This window comes from Salvelinus alpinus, chromosome 27 (assembly GCF_045679555.1).
Source record: "Salvelinus alpinus chromosome 27, SLU_Salpinus.1, whole genome shotgun sequence".
In the NCBI taxonomy this organism is placed as follows: domain Eukaryota; kingdom Metazoa; phylum Chordata; class Actinopteri; order Salmoniformes; family Salmonidae; genus Salvelinus; species Salvelinus alpinus.
Genome location: NC_092112.1, coordinates 45,255,394 through 45,282,810, shown reverse-complemented (window position 1 = coordinate 45,282,810; position 27,417 = coordinate 45,255,394). Strand labels below are relative to the sequence as shown.

Sequence of the window (27,417 nt, the reverse complement as noted above, 5' to 3'; positions counted from 1 at the left end):
TTTAAAATTTGGTGAAATCCCGAGCGGTTTCCTTCCTCTCCGGCAACTGAGTTAGGAAGGACGCCTGTATCTTTGTACTGACTGGGTGTATTGATATACCATTCAAAGTGTAATGAATAACTTCACCATGCTCAAAGGGATATTCAATGTCTGCTTTTAACATTTTTACTCATCTACCAATAGGTGCCCTTTTTTGCGAGGCATTGGAAAACCTCCCTGGTCTTTGTGGTTGAATCTGTGTTTGAAATGCACTGCTTGACTGAGGGACCTTAAAGATAATTGTATGTGGGGGTACAGAGATGAGGTAGGCATTAACCCTCCTGCTGTGTTCCTGTCGAATTGGACTGATTTACAAGTTCTCTCTGAAAGATGTAGTTCATTTAATCTGATTGTCATAAAGTTCCATGACTTTGTCCACACAGGGCTTTGTCCACACAGGGCATCTGATCACACAAAATACATTTGGGGTGTTTTAACTTTTGTACACCTGTGGTGTTCCTGGTCAAAAATGACCGGTCATTAGAAATGAATGGGTGAGACTACAATTAGTGTATAAAATTGAGTTCAGGCACATGCCCATTCATCAGATGGACACACTTCCTCTCCCGGACCCCCACATGAATGTGTCTGTTTGAGCACACACACACACCTCACTCCCCTTTTTGGCTTCCATGGCAACCCCCACAGGAATCTTTCCCCAATAGAATCTTTCCCCCATGGGAACCACACCTGTTGGCATTCTCACAAACAATAGCAACATTGTTAAAATAATATATAACTTTTCTCACAGCTCTGGTATATAAAGCTTTTTTGAGGCCTTGCTCACAATTAATTCTGTGGCAGCACAATGACCAAACTATATACTGTATGTGAGGCTCTTGATCATATCTTTGATCATGACACTGGTGAGGAGGAGAGTCCTTGTTAAACTTTGACACAAAGTAGTCTGATAAATAGCACAATATGTTTCATCTGAGTATTTGTTATAGTCAAAATAATCCATACATTCTACTTTTTTTTACTCAAAAACTAGTTGTATTAGCTAAGGTCAATGAGGCCTACAGGCCATAAATAGCAATTAGAAGTTCAAAACTTGTAATGTTCACAAGAAGTTGATAAAGATATAACACAACATTAGGTGATTTAATGTGAATTATTATGGATTTATAATCAGCCATAATGGGGCAGTCATTTTGGACCGGGAACACATAATTAATTAACATGAAACGAAAATAACAGGAGGGTTAAAAAATCATGTTAAACACTATTGGCAAGGTGTACAATATTGTACTGGATTGAAAACTCCCTTAAAAGGTATGTATTACATCAACATGTAATATCCTCAACAGGAATAACGTGTTTAAAATACAGACAGCAGCTATTTAAAATCAAAGGTTTATAAAATGGCATGACTGTAAACATGACGTATAGAGCTACAGTCCTTGCTTCTGCTGAGGTCTCTTATTGTAACCAACACAATCCTAACGACGGGCCTACATTGCCCTGTTACTTCTATAGTAATTGTGCTTCTTCAATAGGGTGGTTTCATACCCACAGTTGGCAGATCTAACACAGAAAGTAACAAAATGCCTGCTCAAAACAATGCACATAAGCTAATTATACACAGTGTATAGAACATCAGGAACATGTTCCTTATATTGAGTTGCACCCCTTTTGCACTCAGAACAGCCTCAATTCGTCAGGGCATGCACTTCAAGGTGTTGAAAGCGTTCCATAGGGATGCTGGCCCATGTTGACTCAAGCTTCCACAGTTGTCAAGTTGGCTGGATGTCCTTTGGGTGGTGGACCATTCTTGATACACACGGGAAACTGTCAAGCGTGGAAAAACTCAGCAGAGTTGCAGTTCTTGACACAAACCAGCGCGTCTGGCATCTACTACCATACCCCGTGCAAAGGCACTTAAATATATAGTCTTGCCCATTTACCCTCTGAACGGTACAAATACACAATCCATGTCTCAGTTGTCTCAAGGCTTAAAAAAATCTTATTTAACCTGTCTCCTCACCTTGATCTACAGTGATTTGAAGTGGATTTAACAGGTGACATCAATAAGGGATAATCGCTTTCACCTGGTCAGTCTCATTTTCCTGTTTTGTACACAGAATATACACTGTGGAATTATACAATAATTATACAATTTCATGGTACATGTTCAGCTTACAAGGTGACTGAAAACTGCCAAAGGAAGACACAGCCTGCTGGACCAAACCTACTAAGCCATGGTATGTGGTTGATTGGACTGAAATACTTATTTCATCGGTGTACAGCACTAGATAACACTCAGGAAAAGGAGACACTGTTCCTCTTTGCGTTGAGATCTCCATTGTGCCTGCCTGCCTGTTGCTTCCCCTGGTATCTACTCCATCATCGGATTCTTGAGAAACATTACTTCCTCCGGAACTCTATCTCAGCTTCCTGTTTCTGTCTGGAGCTAAAAGCTGAGTGAGAGGTTCGACCACAGCCAACGGCCACTTTAAATAAAGTAACAGAAACCAATGTGTCAGACCTATGAAAATTAAGCACCAAAAAGAGACTTTGACAAGGGCCAAGTTACACTTACATTAGGAAATCTACTGTAGCACATATTGAGTAACATATAGTGACATACTACTTTGCCAAATGGTACTTTACCAACTGGTTGCCTATGCATAAGAGAATAAATGGACAAACTAATGCAACACCATGTCAGAAATATGACAGTTTTGTACAGTGTGTGTGGTATTCACATGGACACTAAAACATTTCTCTGGCTGGTGGTGTGATTGATGTTCAACAACAAAATGTCCCAGTCTCTGGCTTTTGCTGTTAAATCATCTTAAGGAAGCATTTTCAGTACATACAAAACACCTCCTACACATACAGAACTTAACTAACTAAACCTTTAGCTTAACTACAGACCATAACTTAAAGTTAAAAAAAAAATAAACATGTATAAGAAGAAAAAATATATAAAACTGGTTCTTTTGTTGTGGTGCTACTCCAACAAGACCTGCTCAGTTTTTATGGGCGTAATGAGGGGGCCAGCGCCGGACGAATCAGAGCCCTCGTCTTTGGGAAACTCCTCCCCCTGCAGCAGCTCCACCCCTGCCTGCCCCAGGCCTGCTAGCTCCCCTTGGCTGAAGCACAGGTGCTTGATGACCTCGTTGGGGCTGGAAAAGGTGGTTTCACAGACATTACACTTGTAGGGCCTTGCTGAGCCTAAGAACAGCACCTCCATCTGGCTGGTGTCGTCCCCTGCAGAACACAGCTCCATACTCTGCCGGTCCACCATGGTGTAGGCTTCGATGCCCTGGCTCAGACACATGTGGCGCGCTGCCTGATTGGCACGACAGAAGCTCTTGCCGCAGGCGCTGCACTTGTAGGGCTTTCCCGTGTGTATGTACATGTGCTCCCGCCAGTGGCTCTTCTGGATGAACTTGCGTCCGCAGGTGGAGCACTCGTACTTTCTGCGCTTCACCTCGTGGTCCAGGTCAGCACTCTCAAGGTTGTCGATATCCGCAATGTCTGAAGGGGGTGGGGTGTCGGCCTGGGACTGACACCCCGTCGCCCACCCCGACATCTCAGCTCTGGGAGAGTCCATGTTGGAACCAGAGAGAGGTGCTTGCTCGCTGTCACTCAGCATCTCAACTGTCATGTCAGCAGACCGTTCTCCACCTCCCCTTAGCAGCACCTCCTCTACCTCTGGTGTGGTGGCTTCTCCTCCTGGGATGACAGAGCAGTGTGCGCCGCTGGGTTCGGCCACCAGGGGGAGCCGGGCCTGCCTGTGCTGCAGGAGGTGCTCCCTCAACAGGTTCCTCTGGTTGAAGCGGCTGCTACACAGGTGGCAGGAGTAGTGCTTCCTGAAGGAGGCACTCCTTTTCATGATGCTTGGCTTCACATGGAGAATGGTGTTTGAGTTATCCGAGGAGGGAGCCTCTCCTGTCAGGGTTTCACCTCTATGCTTGTCCTTATACCAGGCCAGGTGGCCGCTGGTTGAAGCCGCCATCATTTCCTGAAATGAAGAGTCCAGCTTGGATGCGTGGTTGGCGAAAGACGCTGCTACAGCAGACGTGGACGGATACTTCCTGTCAGGGAGGCTGTCCAGGTCAAAGGGCGAAGAGAGCTGGCGCTGAGCAGGCAGCCTATCGGACAGCGCCACCTGCTGGTCGGAGATCTGAATGCCAAAAAGGGCAGTAGAGAAGGGCAGGCTGGGCTCGGGGTGGGAGAAGGCAGTCTGGCTGGCCTCCTGGAGGAGGGGGTAGGCGTGGAGGAACTTGACCCCCTGTTCCAGCCGGGCTGGGTCGATGAGCTGAGGGGCCAGCTTCCCTGTGTACATCAGGTTGAGGAGGTAGCTGAAGATGTCTGGCTGGATATCGGCTGCCTTCAGGCGTACGCAATCACTGAAAAGAGAGATTTATTTAACTATGGCTTAAAAAAATTCTATATATCAAAAAATTGGCCACTTGAAAATGTCTTGAATTTAAAACAGACGCAAACAATAGCTTTTATTGATCACCAAACATATACATTGTCCTGTCCTTATTGAGTTGCACATTATTTGCTACAATCTTTAGGTGAACTTGTTTGAATAGTCCAATCAGGACTGGGTTGAGTTCAGTTTCAACTGAACTTTCTCACTGTCGTAAATCATCAGTGAATATGGTGTTAGCCTAGAGTAATGTAGCCAACAGGTAGAGGCGTTTACCATACCTGTCCTGGTGTATGAAGAGCATTCTGAAGTAGTTGGAGAAGGCGGCCAGTACTGCCTTGTGGGCTTTGAAGAAGACGTCTCCGATGACAACGGTGCAGTCGCACAGGAAACCAAACTCCCTCTGAGCGTTGAGCTGCTGCAGGAGCAAAAGACCATGGTTGGCCAACTCCATTCTTCAATCTGCACAAAGAAAGGCACAGAGATGAAGACAACAGTCAGTCAGTTTCCTGTCTGGAAGAGGACCACAATGCTACCAAAGAGAGGTCTGTGATGTCCACTTTAACAGCTCTGTAATACCACAACTCCAATGTAGGCTAACACCACAAACACTGGTTGTCCTAAACATAGCATTTCCTTTCTAATGAGGAAAAAGCTCAATGTCTAATAAGAACAAGGAGGCCTACTGGCATCTGTTTGAATTCACATTGCAAAAATATGATAAAACTGACAAAAATGTTATCGTCATGTGTATGGTGGCTGAAATTACTCCATGGTCATTGGCTCAACTTACCCCAAGGCAAACATTTTAACTATATTAGCCCACACAGCTACAAGGATGCACTTTTATGTTAAGTTTAAAACATCATATTGTAGCTTATAGAGACCCCAACTGATGAACAATCTTAAAATGATCTACTTTGGTTTGAATACAAGCATCATGAAACCTATAAAACAATACATTTATTTGACTGTGAATAAAAAAAATAATAATGTTTTAACCTAACTTGCTTACTACTTTTCTGTGTGGTTTCTTCCTTCCTAAATATTTGGTCACATTATTAATTTTGTGTGTGGTTTCCTATGAGCAAGGGGTAGCTTAACTAACCCTTTGGCTCAATTTACCAGTCTCCCCTATAATTAGTCAGCTAGCTTAATATCTACAGGACCAGTCTGCTCTCAGTCCTTTGAGTCATAGCATGACCTGGTCTTTATCGGCCTATGACCTTTGAAACCCGACTTAGGAAGTGTGTTCTCTCTGCTCTGGCCACCGAGACCTTGTTCTATCGCTATGACCGAGACTGCTGCTGTTGACCTAGGGTTCGATACTGCGACCAAAACAGTCGCATTTGCGACCGTTTGACCTGGCAGTTGTTGGTCAATTTCTTCAACAGATTGATCATCGTTCTATATAATTCTCAAATGTATATATTAGTAGTAGAAAGGAAACACATACTCTTTGTTTAAGTATTAGGATTCTCCTTTAGTAATAGAATGGTTGACAGAAGTTGGTACAGAGTACAGTATATGATAGCTCTCACCAGGTTCTGCAAAGTGTCTAAAACATCCTATAACTTATATAGCCTCCCCAGTTCCCCTTGTGTGATTTTCCCTGGCAACAACATTTTAATAAATTTAACCTCCCCCCTGACAGCAGCAACCATCTTGTCAGCAATTTAAATCTCAGAAGTGTGTTGGAGCGAAACTAAACACCTTCCTAATATGTAGTTGCACTGCCCCCCCCCCCCCCCCCACTCCGATCATGGCTGATATGTATATATTTTTTTTAATGAGAATACAAATTATATCTTATGTTTCACTGAGTCGTGGCTGAACGACGACTTGAAGAACATACATCTGGCGGGTTATACACTCTATCGGCAGGATAGAACAGCAGCCTCTGGTATGACACGGGCAGGGGCCTCTAAGGAAGTCTCAAGGTTTTGCCCGCCTGAGGTAGAGTATCTCATGAGAAGCTGTAGACCACACTATCTACCTAGAGAGTTTTCATCTGTATTGTTTGTAGCCGTCTACATACCACCACAGACCGATGCTGGCATTAAAACCGCACTCAATGCATTGTTGGTTAAGGGCTTGTAAGTTAGCATTTCACTGTAAGGTATTTGGCGCATGTGACAAATAAAGTTTGATTTGATTTAAAAGGTTTTCCAAAATGTTCAATATGTAAGAAAATCTATTATGACGGTACTTATGGGTCCTTGAGGGAAATGTGTTCTGAATGAGGAAAGACACCTTCTACATAGAAAGTTAAGTCTCTAGGTCAAACAGTGGGCGGCAGGTATGATGGTTCAAGTGAGACTGCTTATAACAGTGCCACCTATAGACCAATTGGTAACATTATTTTAACATTAAGTTACTCATGTCCTCTAGTTTCTGTGTGCCACATTATTTTTTTTAAATGTACCAATCTATGCTTGAGTTATTTGACCATGTCAAGGGAACCCCTAATAAGCTGCCTCAATATTTGCAGCCATAAAGTGACAAAATCTCTATAGGAGCTAATCCGTCATCAGTACTGGTAAGATTTTAATGGAGCAGCGCTGCCTTTCAGTCGATCCTATCAGTATTGACACATGCTCCAACGATCCACTTAGCGATTGTTCTTACTGTGTGGTGTTTTGGGAAACGCATGTTAATAAATCTTCGGCCATTTTAGGAACAATGCATCGTTAGAACACTCGCCATCTGGAAACCCGGCCCGGTCCAGACACAATAATTGGATGAAAACACTGCAGGCAAATGTTGCAGCAGTACTGACAAATATGCATTATCAGAAAACACCATCCTGATATTTTGTGTGGGTTCAGACATCCAGCAGACAAACTTGTAAGACCTGTGTTACTAAATAATTATGAATGAGTGGTTTGGCAATAGTAAACCTTTGGGCATTCATGAACAACTAGGAATCTGGCAACAAAAAATAACCATGTGTTCATAGTAGCCCAATGTGTTTGTAAGAAAGCGCGCCCCTAATGTAGACACGTGGAACAGACGGTCATGGCTAGAAGGATTCCAGCGTTTGTCAAATTAACGTCAGATTTAATTTTCATAGCAGGTTACGCTGCACGTTAGGCTAATTGACTTAACAGGTTATGAAAATTAGTTTGATATTTTAATAAATGTTTTAGGGTTAGGTAAAATACAAAAAAAGTATACTTTTGAAGTTAATTTGACAAACGCTGGATCCCTTCTAGTCATGACCGAACGGACCGATATCGCGCAGACTGAAAACACTTCCCCAGTACGTTCTCGTTCTAAACAGAAAGTAACGCTTCCAAACCCGATAGCTGAACGTGAAAGCCAATGCTGGTATGTCTACTTTAGCCATAGACCCATGCCAAGGCAAGTATCATAATGATTTTAATGGGTCTCAACCAAGGTGGTCACCGAATACATTCCTTAAACTTAAAAATGACCTATTTGAAACCGTATATAAATTACGTCTGAGTATGTCGGTATACAAAATGAAACGAAGAGCGGGGAGCTTTACCCTTTTACTCTGCTTGAATCCGTGGAGTTTGTCGTGTTGTTGTTTGTCTCCGGGGGACGTGTCTGTTGGGCTCGCAGCTGCTCTGTTCCTCTCAAGCATCATTGGCGGCGATGGTCGTCGGTGTTTCCCGGTTGAGTTACGTTACAATCACATGACTGTGTAAAAGCACTTAAAAACAGCAATTCGTTGTACGGACAGGGCGCCTGACAAAATATTTTGGGGAACCCCTAACGGCGGTGTGTCCTTGCTATGACTAGAGAATTGTATCCACCTCGTACGTTACATTACACCGTTAGGTCGGCTACTGTAATTTTCAAATCTCTGGTTTGGGCACGTCAAACATAAACCGATTTTGGTGTTAAATAGCCATAGGTCGCCCTCCCCAACCCCACGCAAACAAATAACGTAGTTTTACAATCTTGACTGCAATGGCATTTGCAAGAAAGAGCCTCTTGTAAACAAATGGACGTACCGCCGTGAGTCTCTGGCAACAGTCGTGAAGCAGTCGTTACTTTTGATTCAATTGGCAAATTAGAATAATGTTATCGCAAAGGGCAGGAGGGCAACGAATGAGTTAACTTTTTAAATTTAATTTGTCGATATTTTGTTTAGGCTATGTTGGTAGCCTAAATGTAAAAATAAAATTACAAATATAATAGTTATTTGTTAGGCCTGCATGGCTACCCAGAATAAAACATTTACAAACGCACTTTATCACCAGACTATCAACTCATTATAGGATAAATTGCATTCCATGTTTCATGGTGCAGAACATCTGACTTGGTGAGAAATTACTTTTAGGCATGTATGTATGATTATGGGTGTGCTTTTTCTGTTTGTCAGTGATAAATACTTGAGAAAATACTCCAGTCTATTTATAACCATCCTTCCAAAAGGACCTCTCTCTACCAGTCAGTCGACTGAGGTGTTTACTGTGTCACAGTTGATTAACAGGATCATTTCATATTTTCAAAAGGTGGAGTTAAATACAATTCAAGAGGATACTGATCCAGGGGGTAAACATTTACCACCAGTAGCCACTTTAACCCTGATAAAACATTCAAGGAACACAACACTGCACGACACTTATTACATGGTTACCCGCTGCTTATGACTAAAGGAGGCTTTGTTAAAAGGTTCAATAAATGTGCTACTGCCTGCTACCCATATTCCTCATGGTCAGAATTCTGGCCATATCCCCTGACTTCTGTGTCATCCTCAACAGGATGTAAGCTATAGCCTGACCAGGGAGAGGAAAAACGTACACAAGCATCGCTTGCCAGGAAGCTCAGGAAGAGTGGGAGGAACTACACACACACACTCACACAGATGAACTAATTGGCATACGGACACACACAGGCATACACATCCATCATGGCTCTACAGTGCAAATATTTTACTCGCATATTTTGCTGTGCGACCTGGAATTTTTATTTAGGAGCACCAGTGTGCCTAGGAAAGTTAAGGATTCCAACTGTATTACCTTAAATCATTTGCATTGTGCTCCTCGACTTACAGGAGGAACTGGGCTTAAGTGCCTTTCTCAAGGGCACATCAACAGATTGCTCACCTAGTCAGCTGAGGGATTCAAACCAAGAACCTTTGGGTTACTGGCCCAACACTTTAACCTGCCACCCCTAACAGGACCCACCTGATCAATGACCTCTTAGAACTGGTCATGCTAAATGCTGCTACTGTGTGAGGTGTTAATTTGACTCTCTCCCTCTCATCACCATTAATAGAAGGGGTTTCTGTAGGGAGATAAAAGAGATTGAAAAATAAGCAAAACTGAGGCCAGAAAAACGGTCATCTCGGTTAACCCAAAACCAAAGTCTAGAGTAATTGGTCAGGTGCTCAATTAAGTTCTGGGTCCAAACATGTTAAGAGAAGGGAATAAAAGATGCTAGCACGAGGAGTGGAACCGGAATGAGAAGCGCCACTATTTTTGCAAGTTACGGGCAAGTCTATTGGCTGAATGTCCCCTCACGAAATTCTAAAGATGCCAACACCCTTGCGAACTCGTGATTTTCTACATATAGCCAGTGACGATAAACCCAAACACCGAAACTACTGCTGCTCGTTATCCCATGCATCCCATTCCTTCCCGACAGATTCTACTGTACCTGTTATGTTTACGTAGATCTGTCCACGAGAGATTAGAAAAAGGGTGACCGAAACCCCTGACAGGTTTTTCAGTGGAGATAGTGGGAGCAGAACTAAAGCATGTTTAAAATGTTTAGATAGCTCCACAGCAGGGGGTTGGTTGAGAGCCCTATGGGACTCCCAATCACGGCTGGATGGGAATCAGTCTGGATCTGAACCAGGGACTGTAGTGACGCCTCTTGCACTGAGATGCAGTACCTTAGACTGCTGCGCCACTCGGGAGCCCCAACATAGTAAATGTAAATCCGAGGACACTGAAATTAGTATGTTATGTTTTGTATGGTTACAGAAGACAAGGTTAATTAAGGCAACTTTTGCATTTTAGTTCATTAGCAACTTTTCAGCTACTTTCTACTTTTTAGCTACTTTGCAACTACTTAGCATGTTAGCTAACCATTCCCCTAACCTTAACCCCTAGCCTAGCTAATTTTAGCCACCTAGCTAACGTTAGCCACAACAAATTAGAGTTCATAACATATCATACATTTGCAAATTCGAAACATATTGTATGTTTCGCAAATTCACAACTTATCATACAAAATGGATGATGGACATCCTCAAATTAACACAACCATACGAAATGTAACATATCATAGTAAATGGGGTGTCTCGGATTTACTTACAGAATAATAGGAAATTCGCTTAGACCATGTTGCACTACAACATACACTTTAGAAAAAACGTTACATTAATATAACTTATTCCTAATTAGAAATAAAATGTATGGGGGAGCAGAACCACCAGTTCAAACACAGCCTTGATGTAAACCCCTCTGGCCGTGGTCTGTTATGAAACCAGAGTGTCTGAGTCACTCCACAAATCCGGACCGGGGGGTTAGTTGGGAGCCCTGGAACAAAGGAGATTGACACAGCTGGAGACACCCACTCCACGGAACCACATGTGGGATTCCACATCCTGCCAATGGGATGCCTGCTCCTTTGTTCCCATGGGGATCGGTGACCTATTATACTGTATTATAGAAACTGATATGGGAAAATAGTACTCATCTCTCATCCCACTCTGACTGTATGTTTTGCATCTGATTCATACTTTGTTTTCTATCTGATCCAGATCAATACAGCTATCCAGGGAGATAAGTGGCTGTGCAGGGGTCAGATGCAATAAAACACCATGAGTTGATTCTCAACTTATGCGAGGAGTTCAGCCAACGGCCCTGCGAAAGGTGTGGATATAGGCCAGGCACACTAGACGCGCCACTGCCATAATTTTAAGATCAAGACCTTTAAACAGAGATGCAGCATGCTTACATTACATTCTGTAGTACACTACGGTTTTAGAATGTCAGCATAGCCAACAAAATGACTTATGCCAATAAATGTTTTCTATACTTTTAAAGTTTTTTTTATATAGTTTAAGGAATCGGTTCAGATGAGTAGCATCTGATCAGTCACCACTAGATGGTGGCATCGTATAATATAAAGATGTGGAGAGGTACAGTAGAATACCTAAAAAATGCATAATTCCCTTCCAAAGTTGTCCTAAATGCAGTGACAGAATTTGAGGTAACACTTTACTTGACACCCAGCATCATAATACGTTATGACACGGTCATAACCATGTCATATGTCATAATTGCTGACATAACTTGTCGTAATATGGTCATAACAATGTCATGACATATATTTAGACCTGTTGCGACATGTTATTTTATGGGTGGTTATGACACCTACATAAGTGTCCAGAACAACAAAACCTACCACACAAGGCAAAACATTCCAGTATACCATAACCTACTTGTCAACAGAATGTTTATGTTATATAACCTAAATTGGCCATGTTAAATTATCATTGTAATTGTGCACACATTGTCAGACATGCACCTACCCCAATGCTTTGTTGAATGCAGGAACATATTTCAGGAGCAGGACAAGACACCCTCTGTTTGACTGATGACTGACATAAGAACATGTACGTGATAGGCCTATCTGGCTTATATAATTATGATGGTCATAATGCTTCTTGACGGTGTCACAAAGTGTATTTTATTAGTCCAAGTAAAGTGACACAGGATGATCATAAAGCTTCATGACAATGTCATAAAAAACATGACTGTAAAGAAATCATAACAACAACAAAGGACTTAAGAAACAAACTTTCAAATGAATGCAACTTCTTGGCAGGGAAAAAACACATTTGAATAAATGTGGGTTTTGACACTCTTATGTAGGTGTCATAAGGAGCCATAAAATAACGCACTATATGTCACAACGGGTGTAAATATATGGGTCATGACAGTGTTATGAACATATTATGAAAGGCTATGACAAGTTATGTCAGCTGTTATGACATGGTTATGACCGTGTCATGTGTTATGACGCTGGGTGTCAAGTAAAGTGTTACCGAAGTGGTAATAACCCCAAATAAAAGGGGATAACCAACCTTATTATCAGTGGTAGAAAAAGTACCCAATTGTCATACTTGAGTAAACAGGCTAGTCTCATAGACAAGACGTAACAAATCCGGGACACTCAAATTAGTATGATACTTTACAGTTGATATGGTTACATAAGAGAAGGTTACTTAAAGGAAAACGTTGTTGATATGGTCCCAAAATCTTTTGCCTGTCAGCAATCACATTTTTAAGATACTGTATATAACTTTCAAAATACATAAATACAGCCATATGACGCATTTTGCATTATTGATGAAAAACACAGTATATGGATGCAAAAACCAAAATATTTTTTGGGGGGGAATTTTCCTTTTTAAGGCAAAAACAAAAGTAGGGTGGTTGGATGGGGAGGCGTATAACGCAAATGTCTAGGAACCCAAAGGTTGCGTGTTCGAATCTCATCAATATTCAACTTAACATTTTAGCAACTTTGCAACTACTTACTACTTTTGAGCTACTTTGCAACTAACCCTTCTCCTAACCCTAACCTTAATGCATACTTTAAAATAATATTATGTGAGCCAGACATAAAAATCAAATGAGCATTTTTAGAGATGACTAATTTTACTGTCCCCACTACAAAACAGAGTACTCAAATATATGTAATTTTGTCCTTGAAACATTTAATTGAAACACTTTAGAATAGATCGCATCAGCATTCCAGGGTTTATATACAGAATTGGATATAAGCAGAGCTCCCCAGCTACCTCTGATTCATTCAGCCATTCCTATGGGCTAAATGAATGAGGAAAGAATAAGGTTTGGAATAAATGTTGAAAAAAGTTCTGAGGTTAACACAGGCTTATGAGATCTTATGTGTTTGGTTCTATTAAATAATATCAGTCAGCTAACATGACCTTATGAATTATTAAGCTTTTTCTAAAATCATATAAATGCTTAAAAAAAAGTGGTGTTAGCTGATGAAGATTATTTCATACAACAAATTATTTCAGATCTCCTAAGCCTGTGTTTAATTTTGGGATTGATCCAGAAAAACCTACAAAAACTCAGTTTATTTTCCCTTAGGCTTTGTTCAACAAACCATGGCGGTGCCTACAAAAAGACCCCATTACTATTACTCTCTATAAATGAGGCCATGTGTTATGACCATTTTATAATTTTATAAAGGTAGTGGCTCCTAATCCGTGACCAGATCTTTTATTTCTGAGGCTCTGTATCCGTGAGTGAGTATGCACATTCCCGCAGTATCTCGCAGCAATTTGGAACTTCAGTAATTTTCTCATTCTGAAATTGGATCAGATAAATAGGGTGTTTTTGGAGCCTTTGTTCATGTTTATGTCAGGGTCCCCGTGCTATTTGGGTTAGTTTCTCAAACTCAAGTGAAATCGCAAAAAAAGTTGTCTGGACTCTTCTATAACATGCCATTTAAATAAAAAACAGAGACTATGGGCGCTCCTATGTCAGGGACATTCCTATGCTTAGACAATGCTGACGCCTGACAGAGCTTACAATGCCTGGAGAGGCATTTTAAGTATTAGCTAACCACCATTGGTTGTCGCGTTGCCTCGCCCTTAGCTGTGGAATGCACCTCTAACCTCAAGATGTTTATTTGGACTGGAAGCCAAAACATATATTTTGGCTTACATGCAATCACCTGTATTGCACGTTTACAACGGTCCCTAAACCACTGGAGCACCAGAAAACAGCATATTGCATCCTCTTTGGCTCGCAATGCTCTGCAGTGGGTGACAACTTGATCTTGAACCAATCAGAGAGCATGAACCTCCACGTGGGGGAGCCGACAGGAGTGACAAGACACCCTTTTCATCAGAATTGTTCTAACTTAAACAATAAAGCTGCATAATACCTATTTTTTCTAAAGCAAGTCTTTAGAACTTTTACATCTACCTAAGAAGTTTTTCACTTGAATAATTTTTTTGTTAGGTTTCATAATGTGCATTAGCTTAATAGTTAGCTAGTGTTAGCTTGCTAACTGAGCAAAGCAGTCACACAGACTTAATATTAAACGAATGAGGTGGTAAGTGCAGCACAATGCACACAACACTAAATGCTTCATCAAGTGAGCTATCTGGCCACTGTAATAACATCATTCAAATCAAATTTATTTATATAGCCCTTCTTAGAGCAGCTGATATCTCAAAGTGCTGTACAGAAACCCAGCCTAAAACCCCAAACAGCAAGCAATGCAGGTGTAGAAGCGCGGTGGCTAGGAAAAACTCCCTTGAAAGACCAAAACCTAGGAAGAAACCTAGAGAGGAACCAGGCTATGAGGGGTGGCCAGTCCTCTTCTGGCTGTGCCGGGTGGAGATTATAACAGAACATGGCCAAGATGTTCAAATGTTCATAAATGACCAGCATGGTCAAATAATAATAATAATAATAATCACAGTAGTTGTCGAGGGTGCAACAGGTCAGCACCTCAGGAGTAAATGTCAGTTGGCTTTTCATAGCTGATTATTGAGAGTATCTCTACCGCTCCTGCTGTCTCTAGAGAGTTGAAAACAGAGGTCTGGGACAGGTAGCACGTCCGGTGAACAGGTCAGGGTTCCATAGCCGCAGGCAGAACAGTTGAAACTGGTGCAGCAGCACGGCCAGGTGGACTGGAGACAGCAAGGAGTCATCATGCCAGGTAGTCCTGAGGCATGGTCCTAGGGCTCAGGTCCTCCGAGAGAGAGAAAGAAAGAGAGAATTAGAGAGAGCATACCTAAATTCACACAGGACACCAGATAAGACAGGAGAAATATTCCAGATAAGAGACTGACCCTAGCCCCCCGACACAGCATAAATACTGGAGGCTGATTAAATGACAATGGATTCATTCCCATGAAGCAGCTGCCTGTAGCTGGCTGCCGAGAGTCAATGCAGTGCCTTTACTTTACCTTGCTAGCACAACAGCTAGCTAGTAAATCATACTAACCATTTAGCTAACATTAGCCAGCTAGCTAAACATGTATCTCTGGGCTGAATGCAATTATGGAGAGTGAATTATATTGTTTCTTTGTCATCTTGCTAGCTAGTTATTTAGCTGTGGCCATCTGGCTAGTATTAACAAGGGCTTTCTACAACAATAGCAACATTAGCGCAGCTAGCTAACATTGACTAGACCATAAAGCAACACACACAAACATGCACTGCCAAACAACGCTACTACCACCTTCTGGTTTGGAATATTTTAACAAGGCTGACACAGTGTCTGACAACTTCAAGGTTTTTCCTGTGTGAACACAAAAACATTTTTAAATTAATATTTCCTTTAATGCCTTTGGTTCTCGAGAGAAACTACCAACAATGTGTTTGTTTTCCAATGCTAATTAGACAAGTTCTGAATGAAGTGGCATCAATTAATGGTATACTGTATCTCTGATGCCATTCCATCAAAAATGTAAAAATATGGTTTAGCCTTGATAGCCAACTTCCAACCATTTAAGCTTTAAAAACATGTTTTGGCTTAAAAGAATGAGGAATGTGCTAGGAACTACAAGAATGAGAAAGTAAGGGACCAATTGATCATGATGAGAGGGATGGTTTTGTCAGATGAACATGTGTGCCTACCTAAGATCACCTAGGGGGCTAAGTCTAACCAATCACATTCTCCGTAGTTGCTTTAGGTGCTACACTGTGAGGATTCATAACTTGGTTGTGGTCAGCAACATGTCAAGAAAATGCATGAGCTGAGACAGACATCCCCTTAGAGCAGCTTGATCTGCACTCTTCCTTCATTGTAAATAGAAACATTTCTAATTGGCCGTGTGTTTCTTCCTCACAGCTCATTTGCAAATCAGACAGTGAGAGACAGGCACCCGACCATACTGACAAGAGTCATTTACACCATCCATCCATCGTAACAAAAATACGTTCTTTGAGGTGTTCAGAGAGGTAAGGATAGTTATCATCACTGGTCCACCACTGTGCTATAATCAAATGAAATAAAATGTTATTTGTCACTTGCGCCGAATACAACCGGTGTAGACCTAACAGTGAAATGCTTACTTGCAAGTCTTTAAACAACAATGCAGTTTCAAGAAAATACCTAAACAAAACTAAGAGATAAGAATAACAAATGATTAAAGAGCAGCGGTAAATAGCGGGGCTATATACAGGGGTTACCGGTACAGAGTCAATGTGCGGGGGCACCGGTGTCGAGGTACTTGAGGCAATATGTACATGTAGGTAGAGTTATTAAAGTGACAATGCATAGATAATAAGAGAGTAGCAGCAGCGTTCCAGGGGGAGGGGGGTGGCAATGCAAATAGTCTGAGTAGCCATTTGATTAGCTGTTCAGGATTCTTATTGCTTAGGGGTAGAAGCTATTTAGGAGCCTCTTAGACCTAGTCATCCAAATCATCCAAATGTTGGAAATTGAGAATTTCCTGACATTCTGATCTCAGATCTACTTCCCAGAAATATTTACAATAAACTGACCTTAGATCAGAGTCTATGGTTAAACGTATTCTTACTCCTCTTCTCTATGCTCCCATTGGAGGGAGTCCAGGCAGAGAAGACGACCATTGGCTCCCTGTCTAAGCTGAGGAATGAGCTGCACACAGACAAGCCTGTCTCTGTACACAATACTCTGTTTCACAGAATCATGGTTCTCTCCGGATATATTGTCCCCGTCGATACAGCCAGCTGGGTTCTAAGTTCATTGCGCAGACAGGAATAAAGAACTCTCCAGTAAGAAGAAAGGCGGTGGTGTATGTTTTGTGATTAACGACTCATAGTATGATTGTGATAACGTACAGAAACTCAAGTCCTTTTGTTCACCCGACCTTGAATACCTCACAATCAAATGCCAACCGTATTACCTCCCAAGATAATTATTTTTGGTTATAGTCACAGCCGCGTACATTCCCCCTCAAGCCGATACCACGACGGCCCTAAACTGGACTTTGTGCAAACTGGAAACCACATATCCTGAGGCCGCATTTATTGTAGCTGGGGATTTAAACAAAGCAAATTTGAGGAAAACGCTACCAAAGTTCTGTCAACACATTGCCTGTAGTACTCACGCTGCAAAAACGCTCGACCATTGTTACACCCCCTTCCGGGATGGCTACAAGGCCAACCCCTGCCCTCCATTCGTCAATTCAGATCACGACTCCTTTTTGTTCCTCACTTCCTTTAGGCAGAAACTCAAACAGGAAGTACCCGTGCCAAGCTCTATTCAATGCTGGTCTGACCAATCGGAATCAATGCTTCAAGATTGTTTTGATCATTTGGACTGGGATATGTTGCGGGTAGCCTCTGAGAATAACATCGACATATACACGGACACGGTGACTGAGTTCATCAGGAAGTGTATATGGGATGTTGTTCCCACTGTGACTATTAAAACCTACTCAAAACACAAATCGTGGATAGCTGGCAGCATTCGTGCAAAACTGAAAGCACGAACCACCGCAATTAACCATGGCAAGGTGACTGGGAAAATGGTTGAATACAAACAGTGAAGTTGTTTCCTTCATAAGGCAATCAAACGGGCAAAATGTCAGTACAGAGACAAAGTGGAGTCGCAATTCAACGGCTCAGACAAAAGACGTATGTGGCAGGGCCTACAGACAATCACGGATTACAAAGGGAAAGGCAGACACGTTGCGTACACCTACGTCTTGCTCCCAGACAAGCTAAACACCTTCACACGCTTTGAGGATAACACAGTGCCACCGATGCGGCCCGCTCCCAAGGACTGTGGGCTCTCCTTCTCTGTGGCTGACGTGAGTAAGACATTTAAGCATGTTGACACTCACAAGGTTGCCAGCCCAGATGGCATCCCTAGCCGCGTCCTCAGAGCATGGGCAGACCAGCTGGCTGGAGTGTTTACAGACATATTCAATCTCTCCCTATCCCATTCTGCTGTCCCCACTTACTTCAAGATGTCCACCATCGTACCTGTACCCAAGAAAGCAAAGATAACTGAACTAAATGACTATCACCTCGTAGCACTCACTTCTGTCATCATGAAGTACTTTGAGAGGCTAGTTAAGGATCATGTCACCTCTACCTTGCCTGACACCCTAGACCCATTTCAATTTGCATACTGCCCCAATAGATCCAGAAACGATGCAATCGCCATCGCATTGCACACTGCCCTTTCCCATCAGGACAAGAGGAATACCTATGTAAGAATGCTGTTCATTGACTATAGCTCAGCCTTCAACACCACAGTACCCTCCAAGCTCGTCATTAGGCTCGGGCCCTGGGTCTGAACCCCGCCCTGTGCAACTGGGTCCTGGTCTTTCTGATGGGCTGCCCCCAGGTGGTGACGGTAGGAAACAACACCTCCATTTCCCTGATCCTCAACACAGGGGCCCCACAAGGGTAAATGCTCAGCCCCCTCATGTACTGTTCACCCATGGCCACGCATCCTTCCAACTCAATGATCAAGTTTGCACACGACAAATCCGTAGTAGGCCTGATTACCAACAATGACGAGGAGGTGGTGAGGGCCCTGGCGGAGTGGTGCCAGGAAAATAACCTCTACCTCAACGTCAACAAAACAAAGGATTTGATCGTGGACTTCAGGAAACAGCGGAGGGAGCACACCCCTATCCACATTGACCGGACCGCAGTGGAGAAGGTGAAAAGCTTCAAGTTCCTCGGCTTACACATCACTGACATGGTCCACCCACACAGACAGTGTGGTGAAGAAAGCGCAACAGCGCCTCTTCAACCTCAGGAGGCTGATGAAATTTGGCTTGGCTTGCACTGCCCACAACCACTGGGCTCTCCAGAGGGTGGTGCCCAACGCATCACCGGTTGCACACTGCCTGCCCTCCAGGACAGCTACATCCCCCGATGTCACAGGAAGGCCAAAAATATCATCAAAGACATCAACCACCCGAGCCATGGTCTGTTCACCCCACTATCATCCAGAAGGTGAGAACAGTACAGATGCATGAAAGGTTGGACCGAGAGTCTGAAAAACAGCTTCTATCTCAAGGCCATCAGACTGTTAAATAGCCATCACTAGCCATCTTCCACCCGGGTTACTCAACCCTGCACCTTAGAGGCTGCTGCCCTATGTATACATAGACATGGAATCACTGTTCACTTTAATAATGGATACATACTGCTTTACTCATTTCATATGTAATATTGTATTCTACTGTATTTTAGTCAATGCCACTCTGACATTGCTCGTCCTAACATTTATATATTTCTTAATTCCATTATTTACTATTAGATTTGTGTGAATTGTTAGATACTACTGCACTGTTGGAGCTAGAAACACCATTTTTTTATGTCTGAATTTTTTGTTGTTGACACATTTAAATTATTTTGTGTAATTCCCATTTAATTGTGCATCTAGCAAGAGAGGAATGAGTTGACATTTCTGCTGTTAGGCCTACTACTGCAGGACATGTCATGGCAGAGTTTACAAGACAATGGCCACCCAATTGATACAAATAATCATGATATACATGTAGTTCTGTCAGGCAAACCTACTCTGCAGTTAACATTTAATTGAGAAGGTTTTCGGGGTAAGTCTTTCTGTCTACCCACAGAAGGTTATCATTAACATTTCTAACCGGCTACATATGGAGTGATAGACAAACGTGTGCAATATTGCTGGAAATTAATTGGCAGATGTTATTACATTTAGCTTTTTAATCCGATAGTGGCTAACCAGTGGTGGGATAATGTTAATGTGGCTTTCATTGGATAGTAGTCGGGAGCTTTGTGTTTATGACAGTTTGCGATGGAACACATAAAAAAAATGCATGTGCTTTCAGAATTAATTGGCGAGCTACTTACAGGTGGGCTTTTAGCTACTGGTAGCTCGTGATCTACGTGTTGGAGACGCCTGGCATAGATGGCCGTGGAACATGATGATTCATAAACATTCTTGATAATCCCTTTTCAACCAATGTTATAGCTGTTTACTACTGATTATAAACTATTAAAAAAGCTACTTAGAAACCCTGTATGAACCCTAAATAAAGGTGAAATAAAAAAAATGAAAAATGAACCCTTTATAAATTATACCTTTAATCCTATCCTGTTAGTGCATGTCTTAACTTTTACTTCTTCTCTTTGTGCCTGTGCCAGCGACTTTGATGTGTTTTAATGAAAGCAAGACGCATAGTTTATTTGAGTTCCAGTAGGCTGCGATAGCCTTGTGTACATATAAACAGGGACTCAACAGGAGCATGAACAACCTCGGAGACGCATGGAGCAGTTCCATAAACTACTACAGGTGAATACTGCCAAGAATATCACAGTTGAAGCAGTGCAAATTTCATGGGTTTACTAGCCAAAAGTTTGGACACAACTACTCATTCAAGGGTTTTTCTTTATTTCACTGTTTTCCACATTATTGAATAATAGTGAAGACATCAAACCTATGGAATAACACATATGGAATCATGTAGTAACCAAAAAGTGTTAAACAAATCAAAATAGATTTGATATTCTTCAAAGTAGCCACCCTTTGCCTTGATGACAGCTTTGCACACTCTTGGCATTCTCTGAACCAGATTCATGAGGTAGTCACCTGGAATGCATTTCAATTAACAGGTGTGCCTTGTTAAAAGTACATTTGTGTAATGTCTTTCCTTGACCGTGTTTGAGCCAATCAGTTGTGTTGTGACAAGGTAGGGGGGAAATACAGAAGATTTAGTCAAATACCAAGTACATATTATGGCAAGAACAGCTCAAATAAGCAAAGAGAAACGACAGTCCATCATTACTTTAAGACATGAAGGTCAGTCAATCCGGAAAATTTCCAGAACTTTGAACGTTTCTTCAAGTGCAGTCGGAAAAAACAACAAGTGCTATGATGAAACTGGCTCTCATGAGGACCACCACAGGAAAGGAAAACCCAGAGTTTCCTCTGCTACAGAGGATCAGTTCATCAGAGTTACCAGCCTCAGAAATTGCAGCCCAAATAAATGCTTTACAGAGTTCAAATAACACACATCTCAACATCAACTGTTCAGAGGAGACCGTGTGAATCAAGCCTTCATAGTTGAATTGCTGCAAAGAAAACATTACTAAATGACACCAATAATAAGAAGAGACTTCATTGGGCCAAGAAACACAAGCAATGGACATTAGACTGGAGGAGTCCAAATTTGAGATTTTTGGTTCCAACTGCCGTGTGTTTGTGAGACAGAGTAGATGAACGGATGATCTCCGCATTTGTGGTTCCCACTGTGGAGCATGGAGGAGGAGGTGTGATTGTGTGGGGGTGCTTTGCTAGTAACACTGTCAGTGATTTAGTTCAAAATCAAGTCACACTTAACCAGCATGGCTACCACAGCATTCTGCAGCGATACGCCATTCCGTCTGGTTTGCAATTAGTGGGACTATGATTGTTTTTTTTTTTTAAAGTACAATGACCCAAAACACACCTCCAGGCTGTGTAAGGGCTATTTGACAAAGGAGAAGAGTGATGGAGTGCTGCATCAGATGAGCTGGCCTCCACAATCATCCGACCTCAACCCAATTGAGATGGTTTGGGATGAGTTGGACCGCAGAGTGAAGGAAAAGCAGCCAACAAGTGCTCAGCATATGTGTGAAGTCCTTCAAGACTGTTGGAAAAGCATTCCAGGTGAAGCTGGTTGAGAGAATGCCAAGAGTGTGGGGGTGTGTGTCTATTTGTCAACAGCTGGTGCACGATGTCTCGAGGTATTGCCAGCCTGAGGTAGAGTATGTTATGATAAGCTGTCGACCACACTATCTACAAAGAGTTCTGTATTATTCATAGTCGTCTATTTACCATCACAAAGCGAAGCTGGCACTAGCACCGCTTTCAACCAACTCTATAAGGCCATAAGCAAAAGAGAAAATGCTCACACAGAAGCGGTGCTCCTAGTGGCCGGGGACTTTAATGCAGGCAAACTTAAATCAGTTTTACCAAAATGTTACCAGCATGTCACATGTGCAACCAGGGAGAAAAAAAAATCCTAGACATCCTTTACTCCACACACAGAGATGCATACAAAGCTCTCCCCCGCCCTCCATTTGGCAAATCTGACCACAATTCTATCCTCTTGATTCCTGCTTACAAGCAAAACTAAAGCAGGAAGTACCAGTGACTCACTCAATATGGAAGTGGTCAGATGACGTGGATGCTACGCTACAGGACTGTTTTGCTAGCACAGACTGGAATATGTTCCAGGATTCATCCAATGGCATTGAGGAATACACCACCTCAATCATCGGCTTCATCAATAAGTGCATCGATGACGTCATCCCCACAGTGACTGTACGTACATATCCCAACCAGAAGCCATGGATTACAGGTAACATCAGCACTGAGCTAAAGATTAGAGCTGCCGCTTTCAAGGAGTGGGAGACTAATCCAGACGCTTATAAGAAATCCCGCTATGCCCTTTAACGAACCATCAAACAAGCAAAGCGTCAATACAGGATTAAGATTGAATCCTAATACACCGGCTCTGGCACTCGTCGGATGTGGCAGGGCTTGAAAACTATTACGGACTACAAAGGGAAACCCAGACGCGAACTGCCCAGTGACGCGAACCTACCAGACGAGCTAAAAGCCTTTTTATGCTTGCTTCGAGGCAAGCAACACTGAAGCATGCACGAGAGGACCAGCTGTTCTGGATGACTGTGTGATAACGCTCTCAGTAGCCGATGTGAACAAAACATTTAAACAGGTCAACATTCACAAAGCCGCAGGGACAGACTGATTACCAGGGAGTGTACTCAAAGCATGCGCGGACCAACTCAAGTGTCTTCACTGACATTTTCAATGTCTTCCTGATCGAGTCTGTAATACCTACATGTTTCAAGCAGACCACCATAGTCCCTGTGCCCAAGGAAGCGAAGGTAACCTGCCTAGATGATTACCGCCCAGTGGCACTCACGTCGGTAGCCATGAAGTGCTTTTAAAGGCTGGTCATGGCTCACATCAACAGCATCCTCCCGGAAACCCTAGACCCACTCCAATTCGCATACCGCCCCAACAGATCCACAGATGACGCAATCTCAATCGCACTCCACACTGCCCTTTCTCACCTGGACAAAAGGAACACCTGTGTGAGAATGCTGTTCATCGACTACAGCTCAGCGTTCAACACCATAGTGCCCACGAAGCTCATCACTAAGCTAAGGACTCTGGGACTACGTCTGCCACGCTGATCCTTAACACTGGGGCCCCTCAGGGGTGTGTACTTAGTCCCCTCCTGTATTCCCTGTTCACCCACGACTGCGTGGCCAAACACGACTCCAACACCATCATTAAGTTTGCTGACGACACAGCCGTGGTAGGCCTGATCACCGACAACGATGAGACTTAGGGAGGAGGTCAGAGAACTGGCAGTGTGGTACCAGGACATCAACCTCTCCCTCAATGTGAGCAAGACAAAGAAGCTGATCGTGGACTACAGGAACTCAGCTCAGACCCTAATAGAACAGTTGCTGCTCCACCAAATTACCCAGCATATTGGCTCCCAGTCTTAATAACAGACTTTATGAGGATTGGGTTAGTGCGCAGAGGTCCATTCAAAACAGGACTGGATTTTTATTACCATAAAGACAAGTCTAGAAGAGGGTTTTATTCAGGCGTATTACAGAGACAGCTGTCAAATGGGGAAAAGATTACCAGGAGCTGGCTTTCATACTCAATCAAAAACAACGCTGTGTATTGTTTTTGCTGTAAGCTCTTTTCTACAAAAGACTACAAAATAATAAAGGAAGACGTGACGTGGTCAAATATCAACGCCATTCTGAAACACCATGAGGGTAGTCCTGAACACACAAACAATATGATTAAGTGGAGAGAACTTGATCTGCGCCTAAGTTGGGGACAGACTCTTGACCAGATACAAATGACAATTTGAGGCTTCGTCACCAGGAGCAAATGTCCATTATTCTGAGAAGCGTGGCTTTAAAGGGAAAGCCAGAGATCAGGGAGTACTTCCACGGCTTTGTGAATGTTGAGGTTACAACAGGCTTGAGTCTGTCCACTGTCATCTTAGATAAGCTGAACAAGCTGAAGATTCCATTTGAAGATTGCAGAGGCCAAGCTTATGATAATGGGGACAACATGAAGGGCAAGCATCAAGGAGTACAAGCCAGACTTTCCATATACGGACTGAACATTCTCTCCTGCAACCCGCCTCACCCAATATGGTACGGATCTGCTATTTTTATACTTTAGAACCGGAACCCCCATCAGAGGCTAGCCAGCTAACTAGCCAACAGCTTGTAGTCAGTTAGCCACTGCTAGTGGTCTTCACCGTTAACTCGGACACCAGACTGCCTCAGCTCGGTCAATACCTGCCAGTCTGCACAGCGCGATATCAACCCAGAGCTTATCGGACCGCTTTTTCTCTACCACATCTCTGGATTCCTAACGCAGGCTCTGAACCTTTACACCGGATCATCGCAGCTAGCTAGCTGCAATCCGAGTGGCTATTCCTGGCTAAAGTCTCTGTCCCGAAGCAAGCACCAGTTAGTGGTGCTTGCCGAAGAGGTCCTCCAGCTAATTCTTGGGCTACAATACCTCTCTTGCCAATTGCCTGGACCCTTTACTGCTGACACGGAGCCCCGCCGATCCCTTTACTGCTGACATGGAGCCCCGCCGATCCATCACGACTGGTCTGCCTACGTAATCGTCCGAGGTGGTTTCAACAGGCTCTCCCGTTGCGAGTTCACCGAAGGCCCATCTGCTAGCCCCGGCCCGCTAGCTGTCTGAATCGCCATGTCTCCAGCTCGCCTAGTATAGTAGCGACGACTGAATCGGCTCCTTGACTCACCTATTCCTACTCATTGGACCCTATGATCACTCGGCTACACATGCCTCTTCCTAATGTCAATATGCCTTGTCTATTGCTGTTTTGGTTAGTGATTGTCTTATTTCACTGTAGAGCCCCCAGCCCTGCCCAATATGCCTTAGATAGCCCTTTTGTCCAACCCCCCACAAATGTGGTGACCTCACCTGCTTAACTGGTGCCTCTAGAGACAAAACCTCTCATCGTCACTCAAAGCCTAGGTTTACCTCCACTGTACTCACATCCTACCATACCCTTGTCTGTACATTATGGCTTGAACCTTTTCTTCCACACCCAGAAATCTGCTCCTTTTACTCTCTGTTCCGAACGCACTAGACGACCAGTTCTTATAGTCGTACCCTTATCCTACTCCTCTGTTCCTCTGGAGATGTAGATGTTAACCCAGGCCTTGCAGCCCCCAGCACCACTCCCATTCCCCAGGCGCACTCATTTGTTGACATCTGTAACCGTAAAAGCCTTGGTTTCATGCATGTTAATATCAGAAGCCTCCTCCCTAAGTTTGTTTTATTCACTGCTTTAGCACACTCCGCCAACCCTGATGTCCTATCTGTGTTTGAATCCTGGCTTTGGAAGGCCACCAAAAATCCTGAAATTTCCATCCCCAACTACAACATTTGCCGACAAGATAGAACTGCCAAAGGGGGCGGAGTTGCAATCTACTGCAGAGATAGCCTGCAGAGTTCTGTCATACTATCCAGGTCTGTGCCTAAACAATTTGAGCTTCTACTTTAAAAAATCCACCTTTCCAAAAGCCAGTCTCTCAAGGTTGCAGCTTGTTAATCAGAGAAGCAACAAAGAGACCAAAGATAACCCTGAAAGAGCTGCAAAGCTCCACAGCGGAGATTGGAGTATCTGTCCATAGGTCCACTTTAAGCCGTACACTCCACAGAGCTGGGCTTTACAGAAGAGTGGCCAGAAAAAAGCCATTGCTTAATGAAAAAAATAAGCAAACACGTTTGGTGTTCACCAAAAGGCATGTGGGAGACTCCCTAAACATATGAGGAAGAAGGTACTCTGGTCAGATGAGACTAAAATTGAGCCTTTTGGCCATCAAGGAAAATGCTATGTCTGGCGGAAACCCAACACCTCTCATCACCCCGAGAACAACATCCCCACAGTAAAGCATGGTGGTGGCAGCATCATGCTGTGGGGATGTTTTTCATCGGCAAGGACTGGGAAACTGGTCAGAATTTATGGAATGATGGATGGCGCTAAGTACAGGGAATTCTTGAGGGAAACCTGTTTCAGTCTTCCAGAGATTTGAGACTGGGACGGAGGTTCACCTTCCAGCAAAACAATGACCCTAATCACACTGCTAAAGCAACACTCGGGTGGTTTAAGGGTGAACATTTTAAATGTATTGGAATGGCCTAGTCAAAGCTCAGACCTCAATCCAATTGAGAATCTGTGCTATGACTTAAAGATTGTTGTACACCAGCGGAGCCCATCCAACTTGAAGGAGCTGGAGCAGTTTTGCCTTGAAGAATGGGCTTAAATCCCAGTGGCTAGATGTGCCAAGTTTATAGAGACACCCCAAGAGACTTGCATGTTGTAAGGCAACAAAATAGGAACAAATGCCAACTGGGGTGAATACTTTTTTAAGTATGTTGAAGGTCAGATGTTGTCCTTGTATGCCCTGAAACTTGCCTAAGGGAATGGAAGAGTCAATGAAAAACAATAACTTTTTAAGCATTGGTTTAATTACAACATGCAGGGTTGGGTGATTATCCCTGTGATGCAGCATGTGTGTAAAACCCATCTGTTTGTTGCTTTGGCTGGTTGATCGTTTGTATTTGCGCAGTAGCAATCAGTGATAAGGTATCCCTGTTGAAAGGCCTTATAATAGCGAAAAATGTAAAATATATATAATTTTCTTGACCACAGTAGGGTATGTTTTAGTGTAGTTTGGTGTAATCTTACTGCAATGGTGCTGTATGTTTTTCTGTAAAACATATGTTGCCTGATTTGTCTATATCCACTTATCGTTTCCCCACTGAGAGTTGCATAATGCTGGCATCAGAAGAGAGTGTTGACCTCCCATTCTGTTTGCTGTGTTATGGTGACCTGCTCTAGAGACGCAGCCACATCGATATCGATGGTGTATCTTTCATTTGTTTCTCTTTTGTTTCATTTTGTATTTTTACCCACCTATCTC

At 43.0% G+C, this 27,417-nt stretch overlaps 1 protein-coding gene across 1 annotated transcript; it reads right to left on the bottom strand.

The window, feature by feature from the left end:
• Positions 1-1,124: 1,124 nt before the first annotated feature.
• Positions 1,125-8,437, bottom strand: LOC139556648 (zinc finger and BTB domain-containing protein 2-like). The gene is made up of 3 exons (XM_071370856.1): positions 7,941-8,437; positions 4,711-4,891; positions 1,125-4,400 (listed from the first exon to the last, which is right to left on the bottom strand). Exons 2-3 carry the CDS (start codon positions 4,881-4,883, stop codon positions 2,996-2,998), a joined length of 1,578 nt encoding a protein of 525 aa, XP_071226957.1. The 5' UTR covers positions 4,884-4,891; positions 7,941-8,437; the 3' UTR covers positions 1,125-2,995.
• Between the last annotated feature and the right edge of the window lie 18,980 nt (positions 8,438-27,417).

What these genes read in the sequence shown, in the direction of transcription:
- LOC139556648 (XM_071370856.1), bottom strand. Translation starts at nt 4,883, where the DNA reads ATGGAGTTGGCCAACCATGGTCTTTTGCTCCTGCAGCAGCTCAACGCT. An exon ending in CTCTTCATACACCAGGACAG is followed by an intron (nt 4,401 to 4,710) that starts GTATGGTAAACG and finishes CTCTCTTTTCAG; the next exon opens with TGATTGCGTACGCCTGAAGG.